This window comes from Sebastes fasciatus, chromosome 8 (assembly GCF_043250625.1).
Source record: "Sebastes fasciatus isolate fSebFas1 chromosome 8, fSebFas1.pri, whole genome shotgun sequence".
In the NCBI taxonomy this organism is placed as follows: Eukaryota; Metazoa; Chordata; class Actinopteri; order Perciformes; family Sebastidae; genus Sebastes; species Sebastes fasciatus.
Genome location: NC_133802.1, coordinates 7,799,826 through 7,825,375, shown reverse-complemented (window position 1 = coordinate 7,825,375; position 25,550 = coordinate 7,799,826). Strand labels below are relative to the sequence as shown.

General features: G+C 39.1%; 1 protein-coding gene across 2 annotated transcripts; it reads right to left on the bottom strand.

Annotated features, from left to right (window-relative positions):
* Positions 1 to 775: 775 nt before the first annotated feature.
* On the bottom strand, positions 776 to 25,550 carry plod1a (procollagen-lysine, 2-oxoglutarate 5-dioxygenase 1a). Of its 2 annotated transcripts, none has more exons than XM_074643098.1 (19): positions 25,292 to 25,550; positions 22,958 to 23,049; positions 22,670 to 22,803; positions 20,647 to 20,810; positions 18,838 to 18,950; positions 18,022 to 18,085; positions 15,285 to 15,382; positions 14,346 to 14,447; positions 14,018 to 14,149; positions 12,992 to 13,113; positions 11,920 to 12,024; positions 11,616 to 11,741; positions 10,997 to 11,138; positions 10,616 to 10,729; positions 8,508 to 8,573; positions 7,873 to 7,977; positions 7,398 to 7,544; positions 5,078 to 5,203; positions 776 to 2,112 (listed from the first exon to the last, which is right to left on the bottom strand). In XM_074643098.1, the coding sequence occupies exons 1-19, from the start codon at positions 25,380 to 25,382 to the stop codon at positions 1,957 to 1,959; spliced, it is 2,199 nt and encodes a 732-aa protein (XP_074499199.1). In that variant the 5' UTR covers positions 25,383 to 25,550; the 3' UTR covers positions 776 to 1,956. The 2 variants fall into 2 exon arrangements, with proteins under 2 accessions (XP_074499199.1, XP_074499201.1); XM_074643100.1 differs by lacking the exon at positions 5,078 to 5,203 and adding an exon at positions 4,683 to 4,805.

The window sequence follows — 25,550 nt, the reverse complement described above, 5'->3', positions numbered from 1 at the left end:
TAAAACGGGCAATGTATCCTGACAGTGCATGAGACAGGTAATCTGAAAAAGATCCTGGTCCTCTGGTGCTCCTAATAGCATCTGCAAGATTTTACAGACTGGAGGAAAACAACCAATCAGCTGGTCTGGAGTCTGCCGTTGCTGAGCAGCAGTCAATCACTCACGAACTCTGATCAAACTAGGCAACGTTGTTGAGGAGATACCAAGCACAGCCAATAGGAACGCTCTCTCTGAAATGACCTGTGATTGGACAAAGTCATGTTTTGCTGCGGCCCCGTCCACAGCAGTACATTGCTTTGGTTCTGTTTTGGTACTCCTGTCTGCTTTTCAAAACTGGGGGCGTGCCGGCCGTCATCTACTGTAGGTAATACACTGACTATGGAGAAGTACCTCAAACAACCCCACTTCAAAAAATCCAAACGACTCCTTTAGTAGTTGCTTTCAGAACCTGTAATAGGGGACAAGAAAGTTAAACTACTGGTTGTAAAATGAAACCTCACTTTGCTTGTTATGTTAATTAAGTAACTGCTGCCTGGTCTTACACTACAGAAAGCAAATACAATATTATTCATGCCATCAAACTACAAATTATTTTTACTTGTTTTACAGCAGCATAACAATTTTCTATTTATTTTTGTCATTTAACCTGACGATGACAATTCTGAAAGTAACTATAGCTAACCCCAGCCTCATTGTATTTTATGGCCATTATTTGCATACCTGAGGTTTCTTTCATATAAAGACAGAGACTATAGATTAATCACAGTTCATACACTCTCAGTTCACCGTTTTATTCAAGTTGTGTTCAAAGCACAGTGATGGCTTGTAACAGGAAATGACAGCTGTGTGAGTATGTATACACTTTTACTAACTCGGCTGACCAACATCAGTGAGCGCACGTGAAAAAGTGAGCTCGGATTCCAATATGAAATCTCACAAAAAGCAGTTATATTGCAAATGCTAAAAACATGAGGGAGTGTTTCCTTTTAATATACACAAAATAAATAAGACGTAGGCTTAACAGGCTTTGGAGTGTCTCAGTTTAAGAAAGAATAAAAAAAAAATACTTCTTTGGATACAGAAAAAGTAACAGTTAGCGTAACTTACTTAAAACAACATAAAGGTTTTTCACAAACATTTCTAAGAAATCCAAGTTGAACTTCTGGTGATTTCCTGAGAGAAGTCCGGCTCAAGGCCCGACAGGATCAACTGGATTTCTGATCCAGACCAAACGGGAGCGCTCGGATCGATCCAACTGCACCAAAGTGGCTTTATATGTAATGATGATAACGGTAGGTTCCTAACTGAAACTGTTGGAAAGTTGGTTGCAATCATCTATTCCTCACATAGCTATTGCTGAAGAAAACACACAGGACCCCTTCACAAGAAAGTGCCTGTAATAATCACTGCCTTATCATTTCAGCTGATATTGTGATGAAGTGGTCCACATTCAAATCAATTAGCACTACACTGTATTCAGTCACTATATGATGACATATCACTACTTAACACGTGTGTGTTAAGTAGTGCAGTGGCGGTGGCACTGAAACGGGGGAGGGATGGAGACAGATAGAAGAACATGTCGACCTGCTGCACTGCGCTTACCGCTAAGCTTCGAATACTTCTCACCGAAGCTTCGAAGCCCCAAAAAATGGTATTCGGGAGAGCGCTGCTTTTAACAACATGTTCATTATATGTTGTTGTTCATTTATGCATCCATGTTTCATCATAGAGCACTGATATTCTACTGCTAATAGGTTGACCAAAGTCACAGATTGTATATAATTCTTTAAGTAAGACAGAAACAATATCATTGTGGAGATTAAAACAAGCAAATGAACTAATGAAAAGAGTTCACCGCTCCAAATCAGAAAATAAAGAGCAGCTGTGATGCCGAAGGATGCGGCCAGTGTGCGTCCTGTTTGGCCGGGGATGTGTGTGCCATCTTTGGGAAGTTCAGGGATCCACAAAGGACACTGCGATGTACCGTACACCGGCGGTGGTCGGCAGGCCTTCGTGGTAGTGGGTGAGGCGGCCCGGATGCAGGAGGGTCCAGCCTTTACGAGGAGCCTGAATGGAGCAGTCGTAGCGGAGGAACCTGCATCCACCACCCTGCAGTCACAACACAACACACATTATCATCTGACCCCTAAAGGACCACGCGGTGGTTTCGCTTGTTTTAGCCAAATTTCATCCCTCATCTTTAGAGTGTGTTTGACAGATTTAACTGGTTAGGCGACTTTCACAAGCAACTTGTAAGAAACATCCCTTATCCACTGCAGGAACTTAACAAAAATGTAATGCAATCAATTTTCAATGGTTCTGCTGACGAGTTCCTGGAACTGAATTTGGACACTGCTCAAAAGGGGATACTTAATAGTTCCAGGTACTTTCAGGGGTTGTCAGCAGCGCTGTCGATCGTGATTGGTAAAGCAGATCAGTCATCTCTATGTGAAGATGAAGACTGTGAGATGTGTTTGAAAGCTCGAGAAAAAGCTAGTAAGTGCGCTCAACATAGTTCTATGATTATAGTGTAGTCAGTCCTGCTGTTGCCTTTTCAATGGCATTTCTATGAAATGTCCTGGTTTGTAAAATAAAGTGGAAACACAAAGAAGAACCTTGTGCTGAAGCCAAACAGGTATTTCTTATAGTTGAGCTTATAAGAATCACCAGGTTACAGGTTGTTCAGCTCCTGCAGTGGAAAAGGGCGAATAGTGTAAATCACTACCAGATGAGCTATAAAAAAAAAAAACCTTAATCGACACCACCCGTCATGTTCCAGATGTGTTCATTTGAACAGATTTGAATTGGGTGTTATTTGCATCTATTTTTGTTCTGTTTTTCTGTGGGTTTAGTCCAGTTGTTATTAGTACTACTAATACTACTACTACTACTACCACTTGGAGTGGCAGAGGCAGATGGCTGATGGTTTCAACCATTAACCCATTACCTTTAGCTACCAAATAGTACCTTTTTTCTTTTCTTTTTTTAGTCACTTGAGCTATTCCACAATCTTTCCTACTATCTCTGGTGTAAAATGGTTGGGAATCAGTGTTGTAAAACATGAAAGGCACAATAAGAAAACCAATGTATAGACTGAAAGGTATAATATGCAGACATTTTCTAAAAAATCTATGTATGGACTGGTCCAAAAATAATCCCTCTCAATCATCACTATGACCCACTAGAAGCGTGTGGTGTGTGTCTGTATCTATATCTGCAGAGAGCCTGCAGCCCTCTGCCTGGATTTTCTTATTTTGCTGAGTTTCCGACTTTTCTGGGCGTCAACCTCTATAAATGTATGAAGAACGACGGTGGCCGACGCGATAAAACTTGAAAACACAAATGGCCCTTTCTCGAGCCAGTGTTTGGTTTGTCCATTCAGCTACTGTAGAATTATGGCTTATAGTCGGCCTATAACAAGCAAAACCACTGGTGTTGTTGTTAGAATAATCATCCATGATCAAATATTACATAGACTGTACTGCAAAGATATAAATATTCAAAAGTGTTAGGTTCAATCCCCAAAAAGCCTTGTAGGACTTCCTACACACTACATATTATATCATCACACATCAATGTTAGAAACTATATTTAACAGTGGTTTCTTCTCATTTGAAATCCATGATAATACTGTGGACTAGAGGCTGATTGTTTAGCCCAGTTTATTGAAGATGTAGGGGGAAACAACATGGATGCAACAATAAATACAAGGCTCCTAGCTTCAGCTTCATGCAAAGAAGACAGACTCACAAACGTAGAAATGGCACAAATGGAAAGTTTGAAACACCGCGGACGTACTGTACATGCCAGAAATATGACGGCATTCCATTTTTTAAATGATATGATTCTGATTCCAGCATCATGCTTCGTCAAACCTACACTGCTACGCTGACTTCTTTGGGCTACTCTGTGTTCATTTTCAGCCTTAAACAGGACAAACATGAGCCTTGGGTCACTACTGACTCCCATTCGCTTTGCATTGTGTATGTATTACTTGGTAATTACTCATTAGTTTGTGGTAACTCGATTAAGAGCTGTTGTCTTGCCCTTATGTGTAGAATTGTTGTATAATCAGAACAATTAGTCTGATTATGGTGTTATGCTTTGTTGTCTTCTATATTATATTTACTGGAACACATTCATGATTCATAACTGTCTCATTCCTTATTCAGATACAATGAAATTGTTCTTAGTTGTATTTGTTTAGTTAATTTTTTGTAAGCCACTGTTTCATATCCTGCCTATGTTTGTAGTGACATAACTATCAGTTTAATTCTTTAATTTAATTTAAAGGAGACTTATCAGCTCATTTTCAATTCATAATGTTGCTCCGTTTTAGCAGCCTGTCTCTTTAAGACTTTTTGTGACATAGGAAGGGGAGCCAAATCTGAATGGCTTGTTGAATCACGTTTTCTGATCTAGACAGCCCACAGAAGAACAGTTTGAGGGTTGGTAGGCACTCCAGATAGCCACATGTATGTACACAAGAACTGAAAAAGTGAGTTTTTTTTCATGATATGTCCCCTTTAAAGTGGTAAGTTTGCCAGGTTTTGTCTAATATGAACAGTTGCGTGGGTTTGTTGGGTAAATAACATTCGGTGCTTACTGAGTGTTCTTTTAGGATGTACAGTAACTGTGTTGGAAATGTCAGATTTCTACCAACCTCTAAACACACTCACCTGGTAATCAAGGCCGCCATTGAGTGCAATGTTTATAGTGAATGTGGAGGCGTCATGGTGTGGTCTCAAAAACGGCTGCTCATCTGGCTTATATCTAACTATAAAGGCCAACTCAAACAGAGCCTGCAAACACAGACAGACAGAAAGGAGTCATGCAAGCATTCACATAGAAACTGCTCATCTGGCCACAGACAAGAGTGTGCGCACACACACACACACACGTGTGTACGCCCCTCGCAGCTCCTGCTCATTATAGAAAAGCATCAGGTTGGTACCCGGTCCAGCATTCACTTCCGGAGATGGAGCAGCAGAGAAGCAGAGAGAGAGAAGTGCAGATCACCTGCATCATCACATCCTGTAGCTTCTATTTACCTGCCAGCTCCTCCCCCATTTACCTGGTAGTCAACATCTTTGCTGTTGAGAGCTATGTTAATAGTGAATGTGGAGGCGTCATGGTGAGGTGTGAGCAGCGGCTGCTCATCGGGTTTGTACCTCACCACAAAGTTCAAGGGAGTGGCACACTGATGAGAGAAGACATGTTAGGCAGCAGCACAGGAACCCTAGAGGGAGCTGCAGCTGATGGTTACGGTCATTTTCAATCATCGGCTTATACATCATTCAGTAAATGAATCATATGATAACGGTGTCTTTAAACTGCTGATTTTGTCCTACAAATGTTGAATGAATAATCAATTATCAAAATTCAGTCAAACTCGTCATTTCAGCACCACAATGCCAAGAATCACTACGTTTTCATATCAATAACCCTGTTTTGCTTCAATCTATAAAAAGTAACATAGCACAATGGTTAACCAAGTCATAAAAGCTGGAAACATTTCTGTTCTTAAAGCCTGATGATGTTCTATATTTTTCTTATTGACGATAAATCCCATGTTCAGACTCAAACCAACTCATCTACTAACAAGTAGTGTGTGTGTCTGTGTGTGTGTGTGTGTGTGTGTGACATGTTGGTTCATTACTATGAACACACACTGTAGTTTATTTTGACAAATGTGGATTAATCCATCGCTGAAAATAGTCCCCAACAGATGCACTACTTCCAGTGACCGAGCTGTTTTAGGAAATTACTGAGCCCTTTTTAAAAATGAAACTATGTATTTATGAGTATTTGGATCCTTCAGGAAAAGAAATATTAAAGCTTTTATGACCTTGTTAATAACTATTGTTAGTTTTGTTTTTTTTAACAGCAGGTGTCATTCGCTGTTTCTAGGTCATTCAAATGTTAAATATTTCCTTTATCACGACTTTCAGAAAAGTTTGCAACTGTATTTCCTTACCCAAAGTGACCCACCCTGTTAGTTCATTCTCTTCTTTAATATCTGATTTAATAAGAAAGTTGTCAGACCATATATAATTTATCTGTCTGCTTGTTTTCTAGTACTGTAAATTCTCAAATAAAATCTCAAAATTTGCCTCAACAGCAGAAAGAATCAGGCCTTTATTTCACCTGTTATGCCAGTATATTTTATAATAATTAGTCTGGTCCCACTTGAATTAACTGTTAAAGGGTAACTTCAGTATTTGTTTCAACCTGAACCATGTTTTTGTGTCTAAGTGACTAATGGGGACAACAGTTTTTGAAACCCGGTCTCTTTGTTATTGTGTCCCAGTCCCACTCAAGGAGATGTCTCGCTGTGAAATCTGAAATATCTCAAAGACCTCATCCACATTGTGGAAATCATCTAAATATTCAGCCATGACATTGACAATCTTTTGGATAACTACTAAGCTACGTTTTCTGTACTCCAACACAACAAACTCTGCCCGGCTAACACTCATGTTTCCACCATGGATGTATTCCACTATTCCACCGTTGTCTTCCGGCAACACGTCACCTCGCCAGATTTCACAACGAGATTTCTCCTTGAGCGAGACTCTTTCCATAATGTTGTCAGACACTTATAATAACAGTCAAAGTCTGTTATGGCAAAAACAAGCACTTTGAGTGGACGTAAATGACGGTGCCAGCTTGCCTCAATAGGATTACATTGCAGCCTGTGAGCAGCTGCTGTGAGCAGCTGCCGCTAACAGCGCTCTCCCTCAATACTGGAACAATTTTAGAAAAGTTATCCTTTAAGAGATTCCTTCCTAATACCCTTCCAACATAAGAGAGTAGGACAAAATCCACAGTCCTTGATCTGTGAAAAAATATATTACAAAGTTCATGTGAAGCTCATTTGAGGCTTGGGAGTCTTCCAAAGTTGCTCTCTTTTTAGTTTAAAATTCCCTCTTTAAATTCCTCAAAATAGCAGAATGGAAGTCTCCAGGGGAATTTATAACACTGTAAGTTTATGTTACTGACATCAAGCCCTTATTTATCAAGTGTTTCAGTAGAAAGATATCAGTGTTTTTGCTCTTTTGTACTGACAGTTAAATATAAATGACTACACAAGACCTGCCAGACACCTGACACAGTCTATGCCGAAAATAAACAAGACATTTGCTTCTGAAACCTCGGATTCCCAGATTAACTCCTCCCACTTTGCTACTCTATTGGACTGACAGGTGCACTCTGGGAAATGTAGTACAAGTACTACAGCAATGTTTATAGCAAACATCATCATTTTAGGAAGAAACATCTCTGCTTAATGATGTTCAATTAATTTAAGTTGATTTAATTGTTAAAGTGAGACGTGGAATATTTGAAATGTTTGGCAATGATGGTTTTAACTTCATGGTGTTCAGAAGTCTTACCTTGGTGTAGTAACCAGGATACATTTTCTCTGTTATCGGTGCTATAAACTCCAGTAAGAATTTGTGCCATTCCTTTTCAAAGTTGATTTGATTCATGTGGATATCGACTGTGGGGACGTTCTCATAGCCTCCTTGGATTCTGGTGTCCTGACAAACGGGAAATGAATCAGTTTAGGAAAAACATCAACAAAACTTGAAATATTCGTCTGGCATTGAGTTCAGAGCTGCAACATGACTCGGCGTTCTGCTATGCAGGCAAATTACAACGGATGTACATGATACAGGATACAGATAATGCTGGCCAATATACCCAACGGCAGCTCGTTACACAAATAACGACTAATAATGACTAACAAAGAAGCAATGATGAGATGTGATTATATTTTTTTCACCATATGTTATTCTGATCATTATTACTGACGATGAGAAATATTCATTCAGAATACAAAGATGACACACCTATATAATAACGTACCTTATTGCCGCCTCCTGACCACTTTCCAAAATGTTCCATTTCTTCGACAATGTGGTCACAAGCAACATCAGAGAAAATTGGGAACCAGTACACATCAGGACACGGCTGGGGGACAGAGGACACAATTTTACCACAGAGTGACATTACATATCCCATTAGGGCTGCACAATTAATCAAATATTAATTGGCTTCCCACAAATAAATGAACATGACCGACTGCGATATGGATGCTTAAAATACGTGCTCCGCTCATAGAAAACTCCGCTGCATGAATCAAGCGCTTCCTAAACTAGCAGGTAGAGATGCTCCGTCAATCAGCAGTCTCATATATCCGAGTTTTTGCCGGACACAAACGTGCAGCCGCCACATGACGGTTTTACGGGTCGGCACACAACGGCAATATTTCAACTCTTTTAAAGATGAAGTTTCAACAAGTGACTTTGTCTGCACTCTGCAGTCCAGTAATAGTTTAGATAGTCAGTATTTATTAGAAACACAGATGGAGTTACATGTGTTATGTTTTTTCTATTGAAAAACATCAGTCTACATTTATATTATTTCATTATAGGCAACTCATGTTTAGTTTATTACTTTATATGACTAGTGTAATCATGTCAACTTGTGTTGCAACTCACCGTTTCAATCAGCTTATCTTTCATGATGAGAGTGTAGTTCTCATGAATGTAGCGCTCCTCCCAGTCCTGAAAGAAACACACAGAAACATACAGACTGCAACTGTTAGACAATGAAGTGCAGAGTAATGAAGTAGAACTAAGAATAAGAGCCGTACATAAACAATCCTAAGTGCTAAGACTTGATTAATGATTTCAGAGAGCTCCACCGGTCTGCTAACAACTAACACAGAACACATCAAAGAGCATGAAAACATGAAATCACCCAATTCATGACATGGTTATGGATTGAGAATGAGCACAATCAAACTGTGTGATTCTTTCTAATGTTCACATTAACCACATTTATATAAATTATAATGATTATTTCATTGATTTCATGATTATTATATTATTATTATTATTTTTATTTAGTTTGAAATGGCAAACTTATGTTTTTTTTAAAGAAATTCCTCATTTTATGTTGACCCCTGTGTTTCAAAATGTCAGTATGTAGTTAACATAGAAACATTATGAAGGACATCCTCAGATGGGTATTAATTGGCTACTAATTACTTCTTAATCTCATTTTAACTTTGCAGATTTTTATGAATAATAGTCCAAGTAGCCTCTCTGATATACAGAAAATCGGAGACAAGTGAGAAAAAAAAGTTGGCGATCCATTTTCTACGTCTGATCTACATTGTTTTCTCTCCTGTGTTTATGACCTAAGAAAAGGGGGAAAACGTTTTTCCAGGATCATTTTTCTAAGTTACTTTTTTTTCATCTATGAAAACAGGTGGAAAAAAAGTTTTGACAGGTGAATTGACTAAAATGTTTGTTGTTGTAATACTCATTTTGGCCACAAGAGGCTGAAGTGCACCACTACCCTGTGTTCTAAACGGGACTAAAAGCATTCATGTTTTCTTCCAGGTGAATTTCTCCATGCACTCTAAACACAAGATACGTATTGTATTATGTGTTAGCAAGTTATGCAAATTGAAACTCACCTGGAAGAAAACATGAATGCTTTTAGTCCTATTTAGAACATGATAGTATTACAACAAAAAAAGGAAGTATAGAACTTTTTCCCACCTGTTAGATACCCTTAAGTCATAAACACAGAAGAGGAAACTATTTAGATCATACTTAAGCCTGGTTTATGCTTGCCGTAGTGAAGCCTGCGCGACGTGCGCTCGCCAGATAATTACTTTTACGTGATTGTCGCGGTGGTTTGTCGTGCACCTCTGAATTTATGTGACTACTGCGTTTCGACATGGATGCTCTCGAGGGAAGACTGGACTGTACAGACATCTCTACAACTGTTCATTGAGAGACAAAAGGGACAGTAAGATGTCATTTAATACTAGGAAAGAAATAGTCAACACACTGGGGAAAGAAGAGGCTAAATAAAAGTCTCATGGAAAGAGTGGCCACCTGAGGGGAGGCACCGCGAGACAGAAAGTATTTTAGACTTGGAGGTAAGCGACAGTAATAATTACAGTTCACAAATGCAGTGTTTGGCGGTACGTACGTCGGTGTTTAGTGTTTGCAACTGTTGCCAGGCAACCTACTCTCCTTTCCAGCACCACTCGTTGACTTCTTGCTTATCCACAGAATATTTTTGTTGTCCCCCTTGCATATTGCAACGAACAAAGCGCTGAGCATAACGGCATGTACCATCTACGGAAAATATTTTATTCAAGCTTTCTTTGTGCATGCATCAGTATATTGAAGCATATGTGATGTTGGACACAATGCACAATGTTGATCTTAACTATGGCAAGGTGTGTATGGAGCTGGGGTGACTGATGTGATGCAGCTCTGACGTGTCACCTTTAGACGCCTGCTATTGGCTGATTCAGTGCTTGAGGGAAGGCATTGTGGGTAGAGAAAATTCACTTTAATGAAAGTTCTTTCAAGCGTCTTTATACAATGCTTATCAGCCCTACTTCTTACTAAGGAGGTTTTATACACACCGCCACAGCATATTTCCAATGACCTAATTACTGCCATTGCAATAACCAACAACCAGCACAAGGGGGAACCCCTCCTGCACCACATACAGACCCTATCACCACTACCACAACAACAGCTAGTAAAAGTAACAGGTGATATTTTCAGAGTCTCACCTTTGGGTTTTCAAAGATCTGCCACAGATCATTATGAAGATGGCTCGTCTGATAGTTTTCTGTTGACAGGATGTGACCGAAGGTATGCATGTTGGTGACATACATGAAGATTCCCTGAAAGAAAACAAGAAAACAGGTCAAATATTTTCATGGACAATTCTACATTTATTGTTAGAAACATCATTTTTTTTTATTAGATCTTAGACCAAATAGATTAATTGTGATAAAAAAATGGCAGGAGGAGCAAAAAAAGAAGGAGTCAAAACTGTGAAGCTATATTCTTTACATGCTGAAGTAATTTTTTTTCCCTTGTTTATGTATCGTACAGTACATACATGGACTAATACTAATGTAGGTCAATGTGGAATCCCTCTTACTGACCTTGTTCCGAATGTTGTGGCAGTAAGCCATGTCAGGGTCTAAGATGTTTGAGTTAAACAGCTCGTAGTCTGTCAGCTCTGATCGAAGGAGGCCGCCCTTCACCAGGTACACACTGGACACATACGGGACATTCCACACACCCCTAAAAAACAAGACAGTCTTAGACAATTTACATACCAACACTAGGATCTAATATCAGAGACAGATTGTGTTAAAATACTGTAAATTCTCAACTAGTGAGAGAGAACCAACCTCTTAATTATTATGACTTCAACACAATTTATCTTTTAATAATGCCCAGTAAAAAGATGTAATAAGATGTAATAATTCTGGAATTTAAAAAATTATGTTAGGGTTATTTCCATGATATATTAAAAATACATCTCTCTACTGCACCCGATCATTAGTGACATGATCATTGTGATGAGATGCAGTGTGCGTACGTTGGTTAAACTAAGGATTGGTTTGATTTGATTCGGTGCACATCTGTAGTGTTCTGTAAAGTTGCCCGGACAGCCACAGTATGTCAGAGGCTCTTCGGTCCAGCCTGTCAATAACATCTCATGTCTTTTGTCACTAAACGCCCCTCTGAAGTTTACACAACGTTTAAGCAACTTACACTCTGCGTCCTTGAACTATGTCCACGTAGTCCTCAGACCTGGCGTAGAAGCCCTCTGCACTGAGGGCTCCCCAGAAGTTGCTCCAGAGTCGACCGGCTCGAGTTATCATCGGTGCCACGATAGGACTAATGAACAATTAAAGGAGCGTTACTATATACCTTCATCTAGCCGAATACAGTAAGTAAAAACGTAATAAATGAGTGTGATAGAAATGAAGAGATTAACTATGGGTGGTTGTTCCCACAGCAGTCCCAAGACATCAGCTAGCACTGTTAATAATTTAATATTGATAAATATACTTGCAGGTTTTGTTCAATGAGAATTTTAAGTGTGTTCTCGTTCTTTAAGACCACTTCAATGTCCAAGACGAAGAAATAGTCACAGTCCTTGTCCTTCCGGCACATATCACTGAAAGGAAGGAAAGACATGTATGTAGTGTGAAATTAAAGCGCAATGCTCGCACATACTCTCCAGTCGTCTAGCCATCACAATTTGGCCCCTTGTCAAAGTCGCTCACATCCTTACACTGGCCCATTTTTTCTGCTTCAAACACATCAACTATAAGGACAAAATGTTCACTTGCTGTCTAATATATCCCCCCCACTGCCAGGTGCCATTGTAACGAGAAAATCAATGTTATTCAATTCACCTCTCAGTGGTCATAATGTTATGGCTGATCGGTGTATATTTCCTTACACAAACATGTTCTATAAAAAAATACTCTGTTGCTTTGACTAACTATTTGTGTCTGATATGTCTTCTCCACAAAAAACTTAAATTACAAAGTAAAAAATTCTTTAAAATAAAATTACATCTATTCCTTCTCCTTCATCGAAATATCCAGAATCCAAGAATATGTAATACAATAATATGAATCTCTCCACATCACACCACAATTGGCTTCCAAACTAGGTGTGAATCCTGTTGCTGCGTCCAGGTGTTAAACTGAGATTTAAGGTGAGCATAAAGAATGCAGAAGGATGTGAAAACAAACTCTGCACATCAGTCATTCTGCACAGTGAAGCTCAAACATCTAAATGAAGTGACAACAGCTTTTTGCCTGCAGGGGGGACTTTCAGGAAATTACCGCAGACAGCTTCTCGTGAAGCCTCTCAAACAGTTTCTTTAGGAAAGAAAAAATACTACAAGGAGTGCACAGTAAACCACGTACATATCAAAGTAACACGCACAACTTGTTTTTGTCCACCAATGTGTTAAAGGAGCTTTTTCTGATTCTTGAACAGGTTAATAAGTTAAACATTAAAGCATACTCTAAGGAGACCACATGAGATTTTTTTGTGAAACTCAGTTTCTTTAGAAATATTTTGAACACAAGCTGCGTCATACAGCCGACCACTAGTTACATGGAACTCACAAGCCCAGGTTGCGGGAGGCAGCTCCGTCCGTCTTCTCTTCAGGCTTGATGAACTTGACATCCTGATAAAGGCTTCCATGATCCTTCAGGAACGAGATGACCTGACGCTCATGATGAGCTTCCTGTAGGGAGAGGAGAAATAAGCAGATGGCAAGGTCTTGAATTTTTTTTTTAATATGGCATAATGGAGGCATTAAAAATCAGACAGGTTTATCAGCTTGGGAGCTTTAACCCTTTAAACGCTCACCTTTTTTGCTTGGTTTTCACTCTATTTATTTACAAGCGTTTGGCATTAGTCACTAAATGTCTTAGCTAGGAATGCTGTATATATTGTTATTTTCGGGTTAAGTTAGGCCACTCAGAAACGCCATCAATCTACATGTGAGTGGTGAGTCACCCGGCAGCCATGTTGATGATAGGGTTGAGAAAATACCAAGCGCCGCCCACCAGCCAGAGCAAACTTTCTCATTATACAGCTAAACAGTACACTACAAGATGTTTCTGAAACATTTTATGCGAGAAATAGGCATTACAGTAACAGGATATTGATTCATATTTGATCAGCGCTGCCTAGTTTGACCGTTTGATCGGAATTCACGAGTGATTGACAGCTGCCTCCGTTGAATGAACAGCCAATAGGAACGCTCAATAGGAACGTGGTGGATTTAAAACAAGTTATATTCTGTTATTCAATATTAAACGTATAACGTAACACCCGATAGCTGAAGTTGAGTGCAATCACTCTACTTCATCATTTGTACCAATTAATGCGTTCACGAGCTCCTTGAGCACGATATCGGCACATATTTTGGTATTAATTAATGCATTCACACTACACCAGTGTTTCTATTTCCTTATCACTACATTTTGATTTGAGTTTCTCATTAAATTAACTTCTGCCTTGTACTTTATAGGCTTGGTTTCAGATGAAGTTATTCTGCTACAACAGATCCAAGAAAAACACTCGTCTTCAACAGGGATGTTAGGATAAAGTTGATGTATTAAATTAAATTAAACTCCTGTTACCGGGTTGTAGATGAAGAGTTTGAGCCTGTTCTTGGGATACTGGAGCTTCAGCAGGCGCTCAAAGAACACCGTCACAAAAGGGGTGGGCTGTTGAATGAAGATGCCAATGACCACCAGCGGGTATTCACTCTCCTGTTGGATGAAAAAAGAACAAGCATCATATGAGCTCCAGGAGAAAGGGCTTATTACCTCTATTTGACACCAAACGCTGACGGACACCTGAACAGTTAAAATAATACTCAATATTGATTAAATGTAGTTTTGGGAACTCTTCACAAAGACAATTTGTCATTCAGGAGATGTGATCAACAAAATCCTGTGAACTGACCTTAAGAGCTTTCAGCGGGTTGAGTTCCTTGTGACACTCTGTGCATCCTGTCTCAAATGTCCATGTGTTGGGGATGTAGTTACCCAGGTAGTTGATCTGGAGCTGGAAAACAAATATATTCTTATAGGCTATCACAACTCAATCTAATATCCAGTACTTACTAGAAGAAAATAACAGATTTTCAAAGTCTTAACAACATTTATAAGCATTTTATAAGCAATTTGTTTTTTATTATTATTGGTAAGAGGAATAATAAATTAGTCAGAAATGCTCCTTTAGCCTCTAACCCACTGGGTGGTGTACATGTTTGATTGACAGCTGAGCTGACAGGGTACCAAGACATAATGTAACACCTGTAGCTTAGAACAGACAATGTTTTGTTAGCAGTGGTGTCGAAGAATAAGGACTGAAACATTTAGCATCTAAACTGACCAATGTTGACATTTGCAGGAGTTTTTAAGTTGTTCAGTGTGCAACAGCTGACTAACTACTTAGCTATCCAGCCTGTTTGGTCGCTTATTCAGCAAGCTACGGTGTACTGCAAGACTAGAAAGCTAATGTGGGTTCTTGTTCAAAGATTAAAATGAAATTATTTCATTGGTTATATACAAAGAACGTCTCTGTCTATGTAGACAGAGAACCACATTCTGACTGGTTCTGATAAATGCACAGACAAGGAGCAAAAACAAAAGAAAAATATGCAATTTGATTTCCGTTGTATGAAGTCAAAAGTCTCATAGGACAACAGTAATAAAGCTGGGTTTACCTGCTATTGAAACATATTTTACAGAGAGATCTGGATGATGTGTTTAGACTCGCTGATGGAAGACACCTGCATCAACTGCTGATCTTTCCCACAGTTACTCTGATGGTTAGCTTTATCAGGCTAGTACTGTGTTTAGTATGTGATTGATCCGAGTGGATTGATAGGGTCAATACCTTGGTTGGTCCGTTCCCATGGATGACGACAGGCAGGGTATCATACACCACATTTCTGGCCCGTACCCGTCCATCCTCAAACTTCAGCATCACCTCGTCTGGAAACACACACACACACACACACACACACACACACACACACACACACACACACACACACACACACACACACACACACACACACACACACACACACACACACACACACACACAAACACACAAGCTCAGCCTTCACTTGGGAGTCCAATTTTGTCATATTCCTGTGCGTCCTACTATTTGGGAGACGATGAGTATTTTTCAATATGCGTCATGATTAATTGTAGGTTTCAGTACAATATCAAATCAGGTGGGTCCTGATTATTAGCTTATTATTCTCGTGGCCCTGTCCCTGTGTCAAAATCTCACTTGGTGGATATTCCTCAATACATGTGTGTCTGTGTGAAGGTGGGTGGTCAGTCGGGCCCCAACTCAAATGTCTGCCCTGGGGACCCTTCAATAGCTTAAATTGGTCATGCCTTTGTGTGCCAGAATACTCTCCGGGGTAGGGGAAGGGCAGTAGAAATAAAAGGCCTGTAACAACACATTAGGTAATAACTATTTTGTAATAAACAGCCTGATCGCAATATGTGATAAATTATTACATATTGTGTATATATTATTACAAAATGTGGGAGTATGTAACCAAAATGCATGTCTTCATTCATAAAAAACATCACAACATTACAACAACAATAATTATCATGAATCATACTGACTCGAAATTAATTTTTTAAGATTTAGTTCAGTAGATTAGTCGATTATCTTTCTTGTATTCCTTCGCTTAATAGATGTGTACATACATCAAAATGGTTTGATCTCCCGCTCACCACACACAAATGGAGGCAAGCAATGACGAGTTAATAAAAAAACTAACTCATCTAAAGGTTAGATTGGTTGCGTTGTTCAAATACAGTTTTTGTTCTATTTTTGTTGAAATTCTCATTACATCCCGACAGCAATCAATAAACAAATGATCTGACAAAAAGAAAAAAGAAAACAATCCGGTAGCTGTGGCTGTAATAAGCCCCTATTAGTACTACCACTATCAATATTTAACACACATTTAACTCCCATTTTTCACATCCATGTTCTACATTTTGAATCACAGACCTTTCTTTATAAATGTATTGCTGTTGCCGGCTCTTCTTTTACACTTGAAAGAGCGACAAGGCAAGCAGCGGTTAATAGGAGAGCAAACAAAGGGAGGATTTATGGGAGCAGACGGTCCATTCATGCCCCTAGACTCTTGATGTTGTCATATCCGTCTCTCAGTGAACTAACAAATTCCTTCCTCAGCCTCAGAGGGGGGAAAAAATGGTTCAGACAGTGCAGTGAGTTCAGTTCATGTCTAAACATGCAGCCATGCCGGAATTACTGCAATTGTTAACCCCTCAGCTCCGGAATATTTGAGATAACAATGTATTAACGCCGTGGTTTCACCAGATTGTTGATCACAGAAAGAAAGAAACAGCAAGGAGCCAGATATGAAGTTAACCACTGGTAACCAAACTGTTTTCTGAAAGAGTTGTAGCTCGTGATATTTTCCAAAGCAATGGGAGGACATGTCATTACATAAGCAGCTACAAAACACACGGTTACTGTTAAATACAGGACCATGTACCCACTAGTTCAATAGGCAGACTATCGCCCATGAAGTGGTCTCAATCAATATATTATCAAGAACATTGACAACATCAATATTATGATACAAGACTTAACTTAAATATTGTTGTTTTTCTGCATTACAGTCAGCCAAAACATTTTAAAGAGTGAATATCAATACAAGCAATATTTGGTTTTGTCGATACGGCCCTGCTGTACTCTCAGTATACTGAAAAGGATGATGCATATTTCTGCTGGGTGACAGTGTTCACTAAGCAAATGATCATAACAACGAGTATATCAAATGTTCATGCTGCACAATAAATGCTGTATACTGTCAGAAACGTTAATGTTACAGTTGTGGATTGCTGTTTGTAAACACACAGTATTCAAAGATGCCCTCCTCCTCGGCTCAACGAGTGAGAAAAGTGAAAGTGAATGAAGAGAAGGAGCGGCGTTAGTGAGAACAAAGTAGTGAATTGGGGTAATAAAGCGTTATGGCTGACGCCCAGAAACGTCCCGGACACAGCAAAATAAGAAGAGAAGAGAGGGCTGAGGGCTGCAGGCTCTCTGCAGATACAGACACTACACTTCTAGTGGGTCACAGTGATGATTGAGAGGGATTAATATTTGTACCAGACTATACATCGATTTTTAGAAAATTCCTGCATATTATACCTTTAAGCACACTTCTGTCTACTGAATTCCACCGAAATCAGGCTGAGGAATTATTATCACTTATCTCTAAGTTGAATTTAGCAAAATTCCACTGAAAAAAAAAACAATTCACTGTAAAAACACTGTGTAATTTATATCAGTAGTGTACATCAGATTATACTGTGACCACCATGCTTTATGTGGATGCACACGGCTAAAACCACTGTGATTAGTAAGAGTTCTGCTTTCCTGTAAGATGCCGTTACCCTCAAGTAAAACAGGGAAATCTGATCATCACTGAAGTCATGAAAAAAACACACAGTGAGTGATTTTATCTTTTCAGAATGGGCTGGTAGTAATTGTCACGTTTAAAAGAAATTGCCTTGTGTGACTACAGTAAAAGAAAACACACTTGTTGCATGCTTGTAGCTTCACTCACCGAGGGCTCCATGCAGGTTCTGGAACAATCTGCATTTGCTGTCCAGTGTGATATTTGCGGATTTCTGAAACATGGAAACACATTGTTTTCAATGTATATGTGTTGCAATCATATCTAATAGCATAAATTACCAAATTAAAGCCAGTACTGAAATAGTGAGTCTCAAATAATAGCTGCGGGTGTGGCCAGCACAAATAAATAATAATAAAACCTGGGTAAAAAACATTGAGGGGGGATAAAATGACTTGCATTGACTATAGGTAAATTCCATATAAGCACTACTTGTATCAGTCATGTCACTCTTTTTAACACTGATACGGTTCTCATTCACTAATTAATTCCAGTCACTTCTACCTTGATTTTTTTTTGTTGTTTACTGTTAAACTACCATCAAAGCCTACCAGGAACAGGAGTGAGTATACCCACTGAGCTACGGGAAGGCTTTTAATGTGAAACATCTCAGCAGAAAGTCTCATTAACAGCGCTCAAAAAAACTGCAACGTGGAACTACCAGGAAATGGTATTTCTGTCAGAATTAGTGGAAATGTACATTATACTAAACAGGTAAACATGGAGGAGGTGAGGAGGCAAATGAGAGCAGGAGCAGAACAGAAAACAGGGAGGCCTCTTACTAAAATATGATGAAATGTGCATATACTTATAAAACAGGGGGAAATAGAAATAGAAATTGTTACATTATAAAATCACTGAGGAATTATATAACAATGTTAAAAAATAATTGCTATTATTACTGTTCTTAGTAGTAGTTCTAAATACAGATCCATAAAGTAAACACTGACGTGTAACAAATCTTACCCTTTTAACTGGATCAATGAAAATCTTGGTGAAGAACAGTTGGTCACTGTCGCTGTCTTCTCCTGTCCAGTCAGCAACCATTTCTTTGATGTTGGGAAGGTAGCCAATAAAACCTGAGGAAACACACAGGAAGTGAGAAAAAAATGGTCTGGCCTTGTTCATCAAACATTTTCATTTCATGTATATAAACTCTGTAATATTGTATCTACACTTGGATACACCAAGGAAAAGTGAAGTCAACTTTTTCCAATTGCCATGACTAACAACTACTGCCAGATTCGGCTTTTTATGGCCTCAGCCCAGAGCCGACTGCTGACTAAAGACCTGCTGTTTCTCTGCTATAAAAAGAAATGGCCACTCTTCCCTAGACTAAAAGTCTACAATCACAGCAGCGGCTGGTGAACATAAAAGTGTTAAAAGATGTGCATGGCCGTAGCCTATTACATAGTGTACTTGTGTGAGGATGATGTAGGGGTCATCATGTTAAGTCACAAGCGAAGGGCTTTTTGTGTTTCGTTAGATTGTGCGCCACTAAACGAAGCCTCTGTGGCTGAGTTGGCCTTCTTCGTCGGTTTGGTAAATAGAGACTGACGTCTTTTAAGCGTTGTTTTCAGCTCCTTTACGTTCTCTGTTCGTAGACTGCTACCAGCCGGAAAGTCCCATGAAAAGTTGCCGTTGACTTTGGTGAAGTGACGCTCGGCGTTACATCTTTTACCGACTGACACGCTCGCAAAACAAATGAGACAAATGCACATTTGTGACTCACTTTCGTGAAAAATACTTTTATTCCTCATGAAAACAGAATATTTTTTGCCTTTTATTTTCCTGGCATTTTTCTGCGGTCATTGTCAAATCTGGTGCTTGCTAGTCTGCTAACATCGCCTAATGTTACGGTGTCACTTCAGCGTAACTCGTTTAATTGACAGCTGATTGGCAAATAATCATTTTGTGGCAGAACAGGGCGGGATGTCTGTGAATTTGATTGGATAGAAATTTAAACAGGTTTACAAAGTGACTTTGTGTAAACACATTTATGTCCATATTCTTTGAACCTTTGGCGAGCCACTCAGAAACGGGTAACGAGCTATTGGTAGCTCGCAAGCTATTTGTTGGAGACCCCTGAGCTAGAGAGATACCTACAATATAGCTATGAACTACCTAAATATATATGGTACTTGCTGCCAGCGCTTTCATCAATGCAATTAAATTCCAAATATCTCGAAACTTGGAATTACAACTGGGAGGCCGACGTGAACATTTTCACGTGCTCTAAACTGTGGACTGAACGACAACATATGAATGCTTCATAAGTTTCTGATAGCGCTTGAATTGACTGCAGTCCGGACGTTAGGAGAGGAGTTGGAAAGAGCCTCCTGTTGGCTCTGGCATAAAACAGAGGAGACGAGCTGGAAGCCAGGAGGAGAGGGGCAGTGATTTGGCCACCGCTGGAGAGAGTTGTGGTTCGGGGTCAAAACACTCGATGAAAGTTGAGCACCACCTGATGACCTCTCTACCTGGCCAAGACCACTACTAGACTAGCTGTAACTAGACTAGTATGGAAGGTATTCTAGAGTTGTATGTGCAACTGGGAGTCGTATGCTGTACAGATTGTAAAGCCACTTGAGGCAAATTTGTGATTTGTTAATTTTGGTTACAGTATATAACTAAAATTGACTTGACTTGATACTGTGAGTAAGCACCTCCTGGTAAGTCTAATACAGGGAAAAAAACTGACATTGTATGAAAACGTGAATTTCATCACAATGTCAGAGCCCCCAGCTGTGCGACTTACAGGACAGGTAGACGTACCTCCTGAGCCTAGGAACCTGTTGCCCTCGATGACGTGGGGGTATTTGTCCTCCAGGTGTCTGTCGGGCCAGATCAGGCTATCCGAGGAGAACACCACCTTGTGTCTGGTCTGCTGGAACTTCTTGAGCAACTCTTTGGGGCCCGAGGCGAAAACCACATCGTAGCTGTGTGAAACGGGGAGTGAAAATAGAAAACTTGACTGCGCTGTGTGGCTAAGCCATGTGTGAAGCCAGTCATATAGTTAACACAAATGACGGGGTTGCCTTTATAAGATGCCAGCATTCTTTATTTGGAGAGTTAAGTTGCCAGTGGTTGTGTTTACCGGTGCTTGAATGAAAAAAAAAAACATCACACCCTCTCTTGATTTCAGTATGTGCACATGTCAGTGGGTTTGCATGTTTCAACCTATTTACTACTCCCCTATACTACTATTATTACAGTACTTTTAAGGCTGCATTAAAGACGTAGTTCAACAATTTGGGAAATATGGTTATTTATCTTCTATCCAGTAGTGAGATGAGAAGAAGAGGTGTTCCGTCCATGTACCAATTAATCTTTAACACACAATGTTCAACCTGAACTTACTGACTGGAGTGAATCAGTAGCTTTTAGTAGTGGAGCTCCTCACTGGTGTTGTCAGCTCAGCTGAGAGTCACAGTATGCTACTTACTGGTCATAAGTTTACTGAAAGACAAAAAAAACTAGGAACTATCTACAGCAACAATCATTACGTGATAACTGTTGCAAATAAGTGGCTGCTGAGCTATTATACTTGTATATAAACAATGCTTATATAAGCCTAGTTTGCACTGACCTAACAGTTTGAACCTTACGAGTGAACTGAAGACAGTCAGAAGCAGCGCCGAACATCGTGGCATTATGAACTGTGATGAGAACGCTTACTAATGTGTGTACTAAGGTGCATTTGGAAGGTAATTGCTTAGCATAAAACATGAGTATTTATTGACAACAAATCGGTGAACTGAAGGAAAGGATATATATCAACAAAGGAATTTTATCATTTCTACCACGATTGAGAAAATGGATCTCAATCTCAGCCAGGACATGGTTAACCTAGTTTAGCATTGAGACTGGAAGCAGGGGGAAACAGCTAGCCTGGCTCTGTCGAGTCCAAAAATACACCTACCAACACATTTAAAGCTCACTGATTAACGTGGTAAATCTGTTTGTTTAATCTGTACGCAGACAGAAATGTAACAATGACAATTTGTGGTTGTACAGGGGGGTTATGTGCTTGAACTATTTCTTGGTGAGCAGCAGTCGGTGCAGAGACTATGTGCAGCTTCCCGTAATCTTGTCATCACAGTGAGGTTTGGTACTATGGTGCCTGTACAAAAAACCCAAACTAAAACCTGTGCTCACAATATAGCCACAGACACTGCACATACAATAAGTGTTGGGCGGATGGACAAAACTTCCATCTGTTTGTGTACTGATTAAACAGACAGATTAAACATGTTAATCGGTGAGCTTTAGAGGTGTTGATAGTGGTGGTAGAGGTGTATTTTTTAATTTTGGACAGAGCCAGGGTAGCCGTTTCCCCCTACTTCCAGTATTTATGTTAAGCTATGCTAACCACATCCTGACTCCAGCTCTGTACTTAACACACTGACATGACATTGACATCCATCTGAACATCTCACTCTCAGAGAGAAAGAAGAATATTTCCCAAAATATTGAACTATTCTTTTGATTGATTTGTGCCTACTCAGGGACAGAAAACGGCAAACCACTACATTTAGGATGACATATTAACCACTAAATATGTTTTGTAAGTATTCTTCCCAACACTAAATAAAAAATACTCACATGCGAAGACATGTTGAGTGAATAAGCGCACCACAGTAACACAGACAAAAACACTACACTGTAACATCTAAAACCCATCTGGTATTATTTGGAAAGTGCAAAAAGTCCTTTAAGCACCAGGGTGTTACTCTGGCCATCACTTCTGACAGGTGCATTCAAATCTGAAACGCTGCCTGTGGTGAAGACAATCTACCTGTCAATAAAAAGGATGATTTTGTCCTCATTCTTCATCTCCTCCAGAGCCGCTTGAAGGAGTCGTACTTTCTGGCCTCCTCCTGGAGTTGACATGTATTCGCCTGCACTCCATTTCTGACCCAGACCAAGAACCTTTAAACATAAATGGATACATTTATTGCATTGTGAAGAAATTAATTTAAAAGATATTCATCCTAAAATACTCTTCTTTTCTGCCACTAAAATAATAACACCCGTCATAGACGGCAAAAAAAGGAGCTTTGGTCTTGCCACAGGGGGATCCTACCTTGACAGTGTAGTTAAAATGTTTGGCCGACCTCATGAAACGCTTGAAGCCATCCGTCTCTTTGGTTGCAACTGTCACAACTAGAAGTTTATCTGGAGGACACAACATTACAGAGGAATTCAGACAGATAATACGTACAGGCTTCTTTTTTTCTTTTGCCATGAAACAACCTAGTGGTACAGCCATACCTGACTTTAACACAGACATACACTAAAAAACAGATACAAGATTAAATAGTAATGCAGGGTTCATCTTTGTTGATTAAAAAATTACAAAAATACGAAAAATTACATTTAGGCTTTATCAAATTACCAAAAGCAAAGACACATGCTGTGGATGGTTATTTAGCCTTGATAATGACAGATGCGTTAAAATAATTAGTTGATGAGATCACTGATTTAACATATTGGGTTGCGACGTCCCCAGCCCGAATCCAGCTGGGAAACCTTTGCTGCATCTCTCATTTTCTGTCATCTCTCCACTGTTGCAATCTCACAAACTTTTCATTGATTTAACATACCATCGTTACCATAGGGCCCCATTGATTAGTCTCCAGGGCCCAAATGAGCCGATTACAATTAAACAATTAAGCTCTCTGCTCAGTTTTGTTCTCAATTTAAGTATTTATTGTAGTAATAACATTACACTTTTTTTGCTTTCATATTTGTTCTTACATATGGAGATTTTGTTTAGGGCCCCAAAAATGCTGGACCTGGTAATAACTGATTTTATTTTATTATTTGATATTTGTAATGGGTTGTAATAAGTTATTCACTGCATGGACAAATGATGCAATATTTCTTCGGTCAATGTGATAATAACTCAGATGTCACAGGTCACCAATTATCATCTTAGAGGAAATACTAGTTCTGATATGGTTTGTAAATATATTTTGTGCTTTTCTTTCTTCATTTTTCCCATCCATGATAGAACTCCAAGATCAGATGTAGAGCAGCTATGGACAGCATCTTGCTATGGTCTAAGGAAAGTCTACCATCAGTGTGAGTTTACCACAAAGCCTCACACTTGTTGCTTTGTTGAAAGAAGTGCATTTGAAGAAAGGAAGTATAATTAAATCAAATGAAACTATATCACCCGTTCATTTAGTCCTGAAGTCTTAACTCCATCAAAGATCATATAGTTTTACTTGTTGGTTGTCTCGTATCAAGTGTTATTGGCTAGTCCTGTTTCCTCTTAAGAAAATTTCTCAATACTGTATTCTTTTATTTTACTCTATTTCGTTTAATCAACATTTCAATGCTGATCATTATTATCTTTTATTTTATTAATATTTCATTATTTTAATACAATCTGCTTATTTTGTGCAGTTTCACAATTTTTATTTAATTATTTTTTTAATGTTATTTTTATTCCTTGTATTTTATTTATCTTTTATTATCTTAAATACCCATCTTTTATTGCTTTCTCATTCAATGAACTTTTATCCTGGTTGTTTTGGTGTACATTACAGTCTCTAAATCCATTTTTAACATTCTACATGTTGTCTGTACAGCACTTTGAATTGCATTTGAATTGTTTGAAAGATCCTATATAAATAAAGTTTGATTGATTGATTTATTGTTTATTTATTTGAATAAATAATTAAAATAAGTAATTTACTGTAACCAGGAATGGTTTAGCAGAGCCAAGAAAAAAAAATATATATATATCCACTGAGAGAGAAAGAAAAGTGTATTTTTCTTGGTCTATAAAAGACTTCATTCAACATCCTCTTGAGTTTACACACTATCTTCACACCTCTGGGCTACATAGCTGGTAGTCTGTAAACAGCTGCAAGCAGCCCAGTCCACGTCAGCGGTCTTCCTCCTCAGCACCTCCGTGCAGCTCTCTCTCATGTAAAGAGTGGGCATTCATGTTCAACTTCCATTTTCTCCTAATGCTTTCTCTTTAGTCGGAAAAATAACAGAAAACGTGTCTTTTTGTGCACTGTAAATGACATGCATGCATCAAGCGACACGAGCAACTGTATCAACTATAGGCTATAAATTAAATCTCAGCTTTTCTAACTCGCTATAGCCTGTTATTATTATAGTTAACACACAACAGCTCATTATTAAAGCCAATAAATAGCTAACACAAGCATTCCTATGAGGCTGATTTACTGTGAAGTCTGCTGGAATGTGGTAACGTTACCAGAACTTTCTGCTCAGACCGCCATAGCAGACAGTAACGTTACAGGCTGCACGGTTTCCTCCCTTCAACCCTTCAACCAGGGAGCAGCTAGTCTCCTCCACTCTAGAAGATACTGGGATATGTTGACTTTATCAAACCCCGTTATTAGCTACTAATGTAATTTAAGCATTCCTGACTTACCTTCTTTTGGGAGTCGCTGCTCTTCACAGTTTGTCAGAGAGAAAAGTGCACAAACAACAAAGATCCCTGGAAACAACAGAGAAAGTCTCATTTTGGCTGAGTTAAAGTTTAAATCCTCTCAGTGTCGGTGTTAAACTGAACTCTACACTTTTACAGTCGATTCTGTAAAGAAAAAGACAACTTTCAGCTCGACTGTGTTAACTCTTCCCAAGCCTGCCCACTCTCTCTTTCTCTCTCTCTCTCTGTCTGTCTGTACCCC

Coding starts and splice junctions, on each gene's coding strand:
- plod1a (XM_074643098.1), bottom strand. CDS start 25,382: ATGAGACTTTCTCTGTTGTTTCCAGGGATCTTTGTTGTTTGTGCACTT. Junction 22,804..22,957: donor ATTTTAACTACACTGTCAAG/GTAGGATCCCCC, acceptor TTATGTTTAAAG/GTTCTTGGTCTGGGTCAGAA. Junction 10,730..10,996: donor GCCACAACATTCGGAACAAG/GTCAGTAAGAGG, acceptor GTTTTCTTTCAG/GGAATCTTCATGTATGTCAC.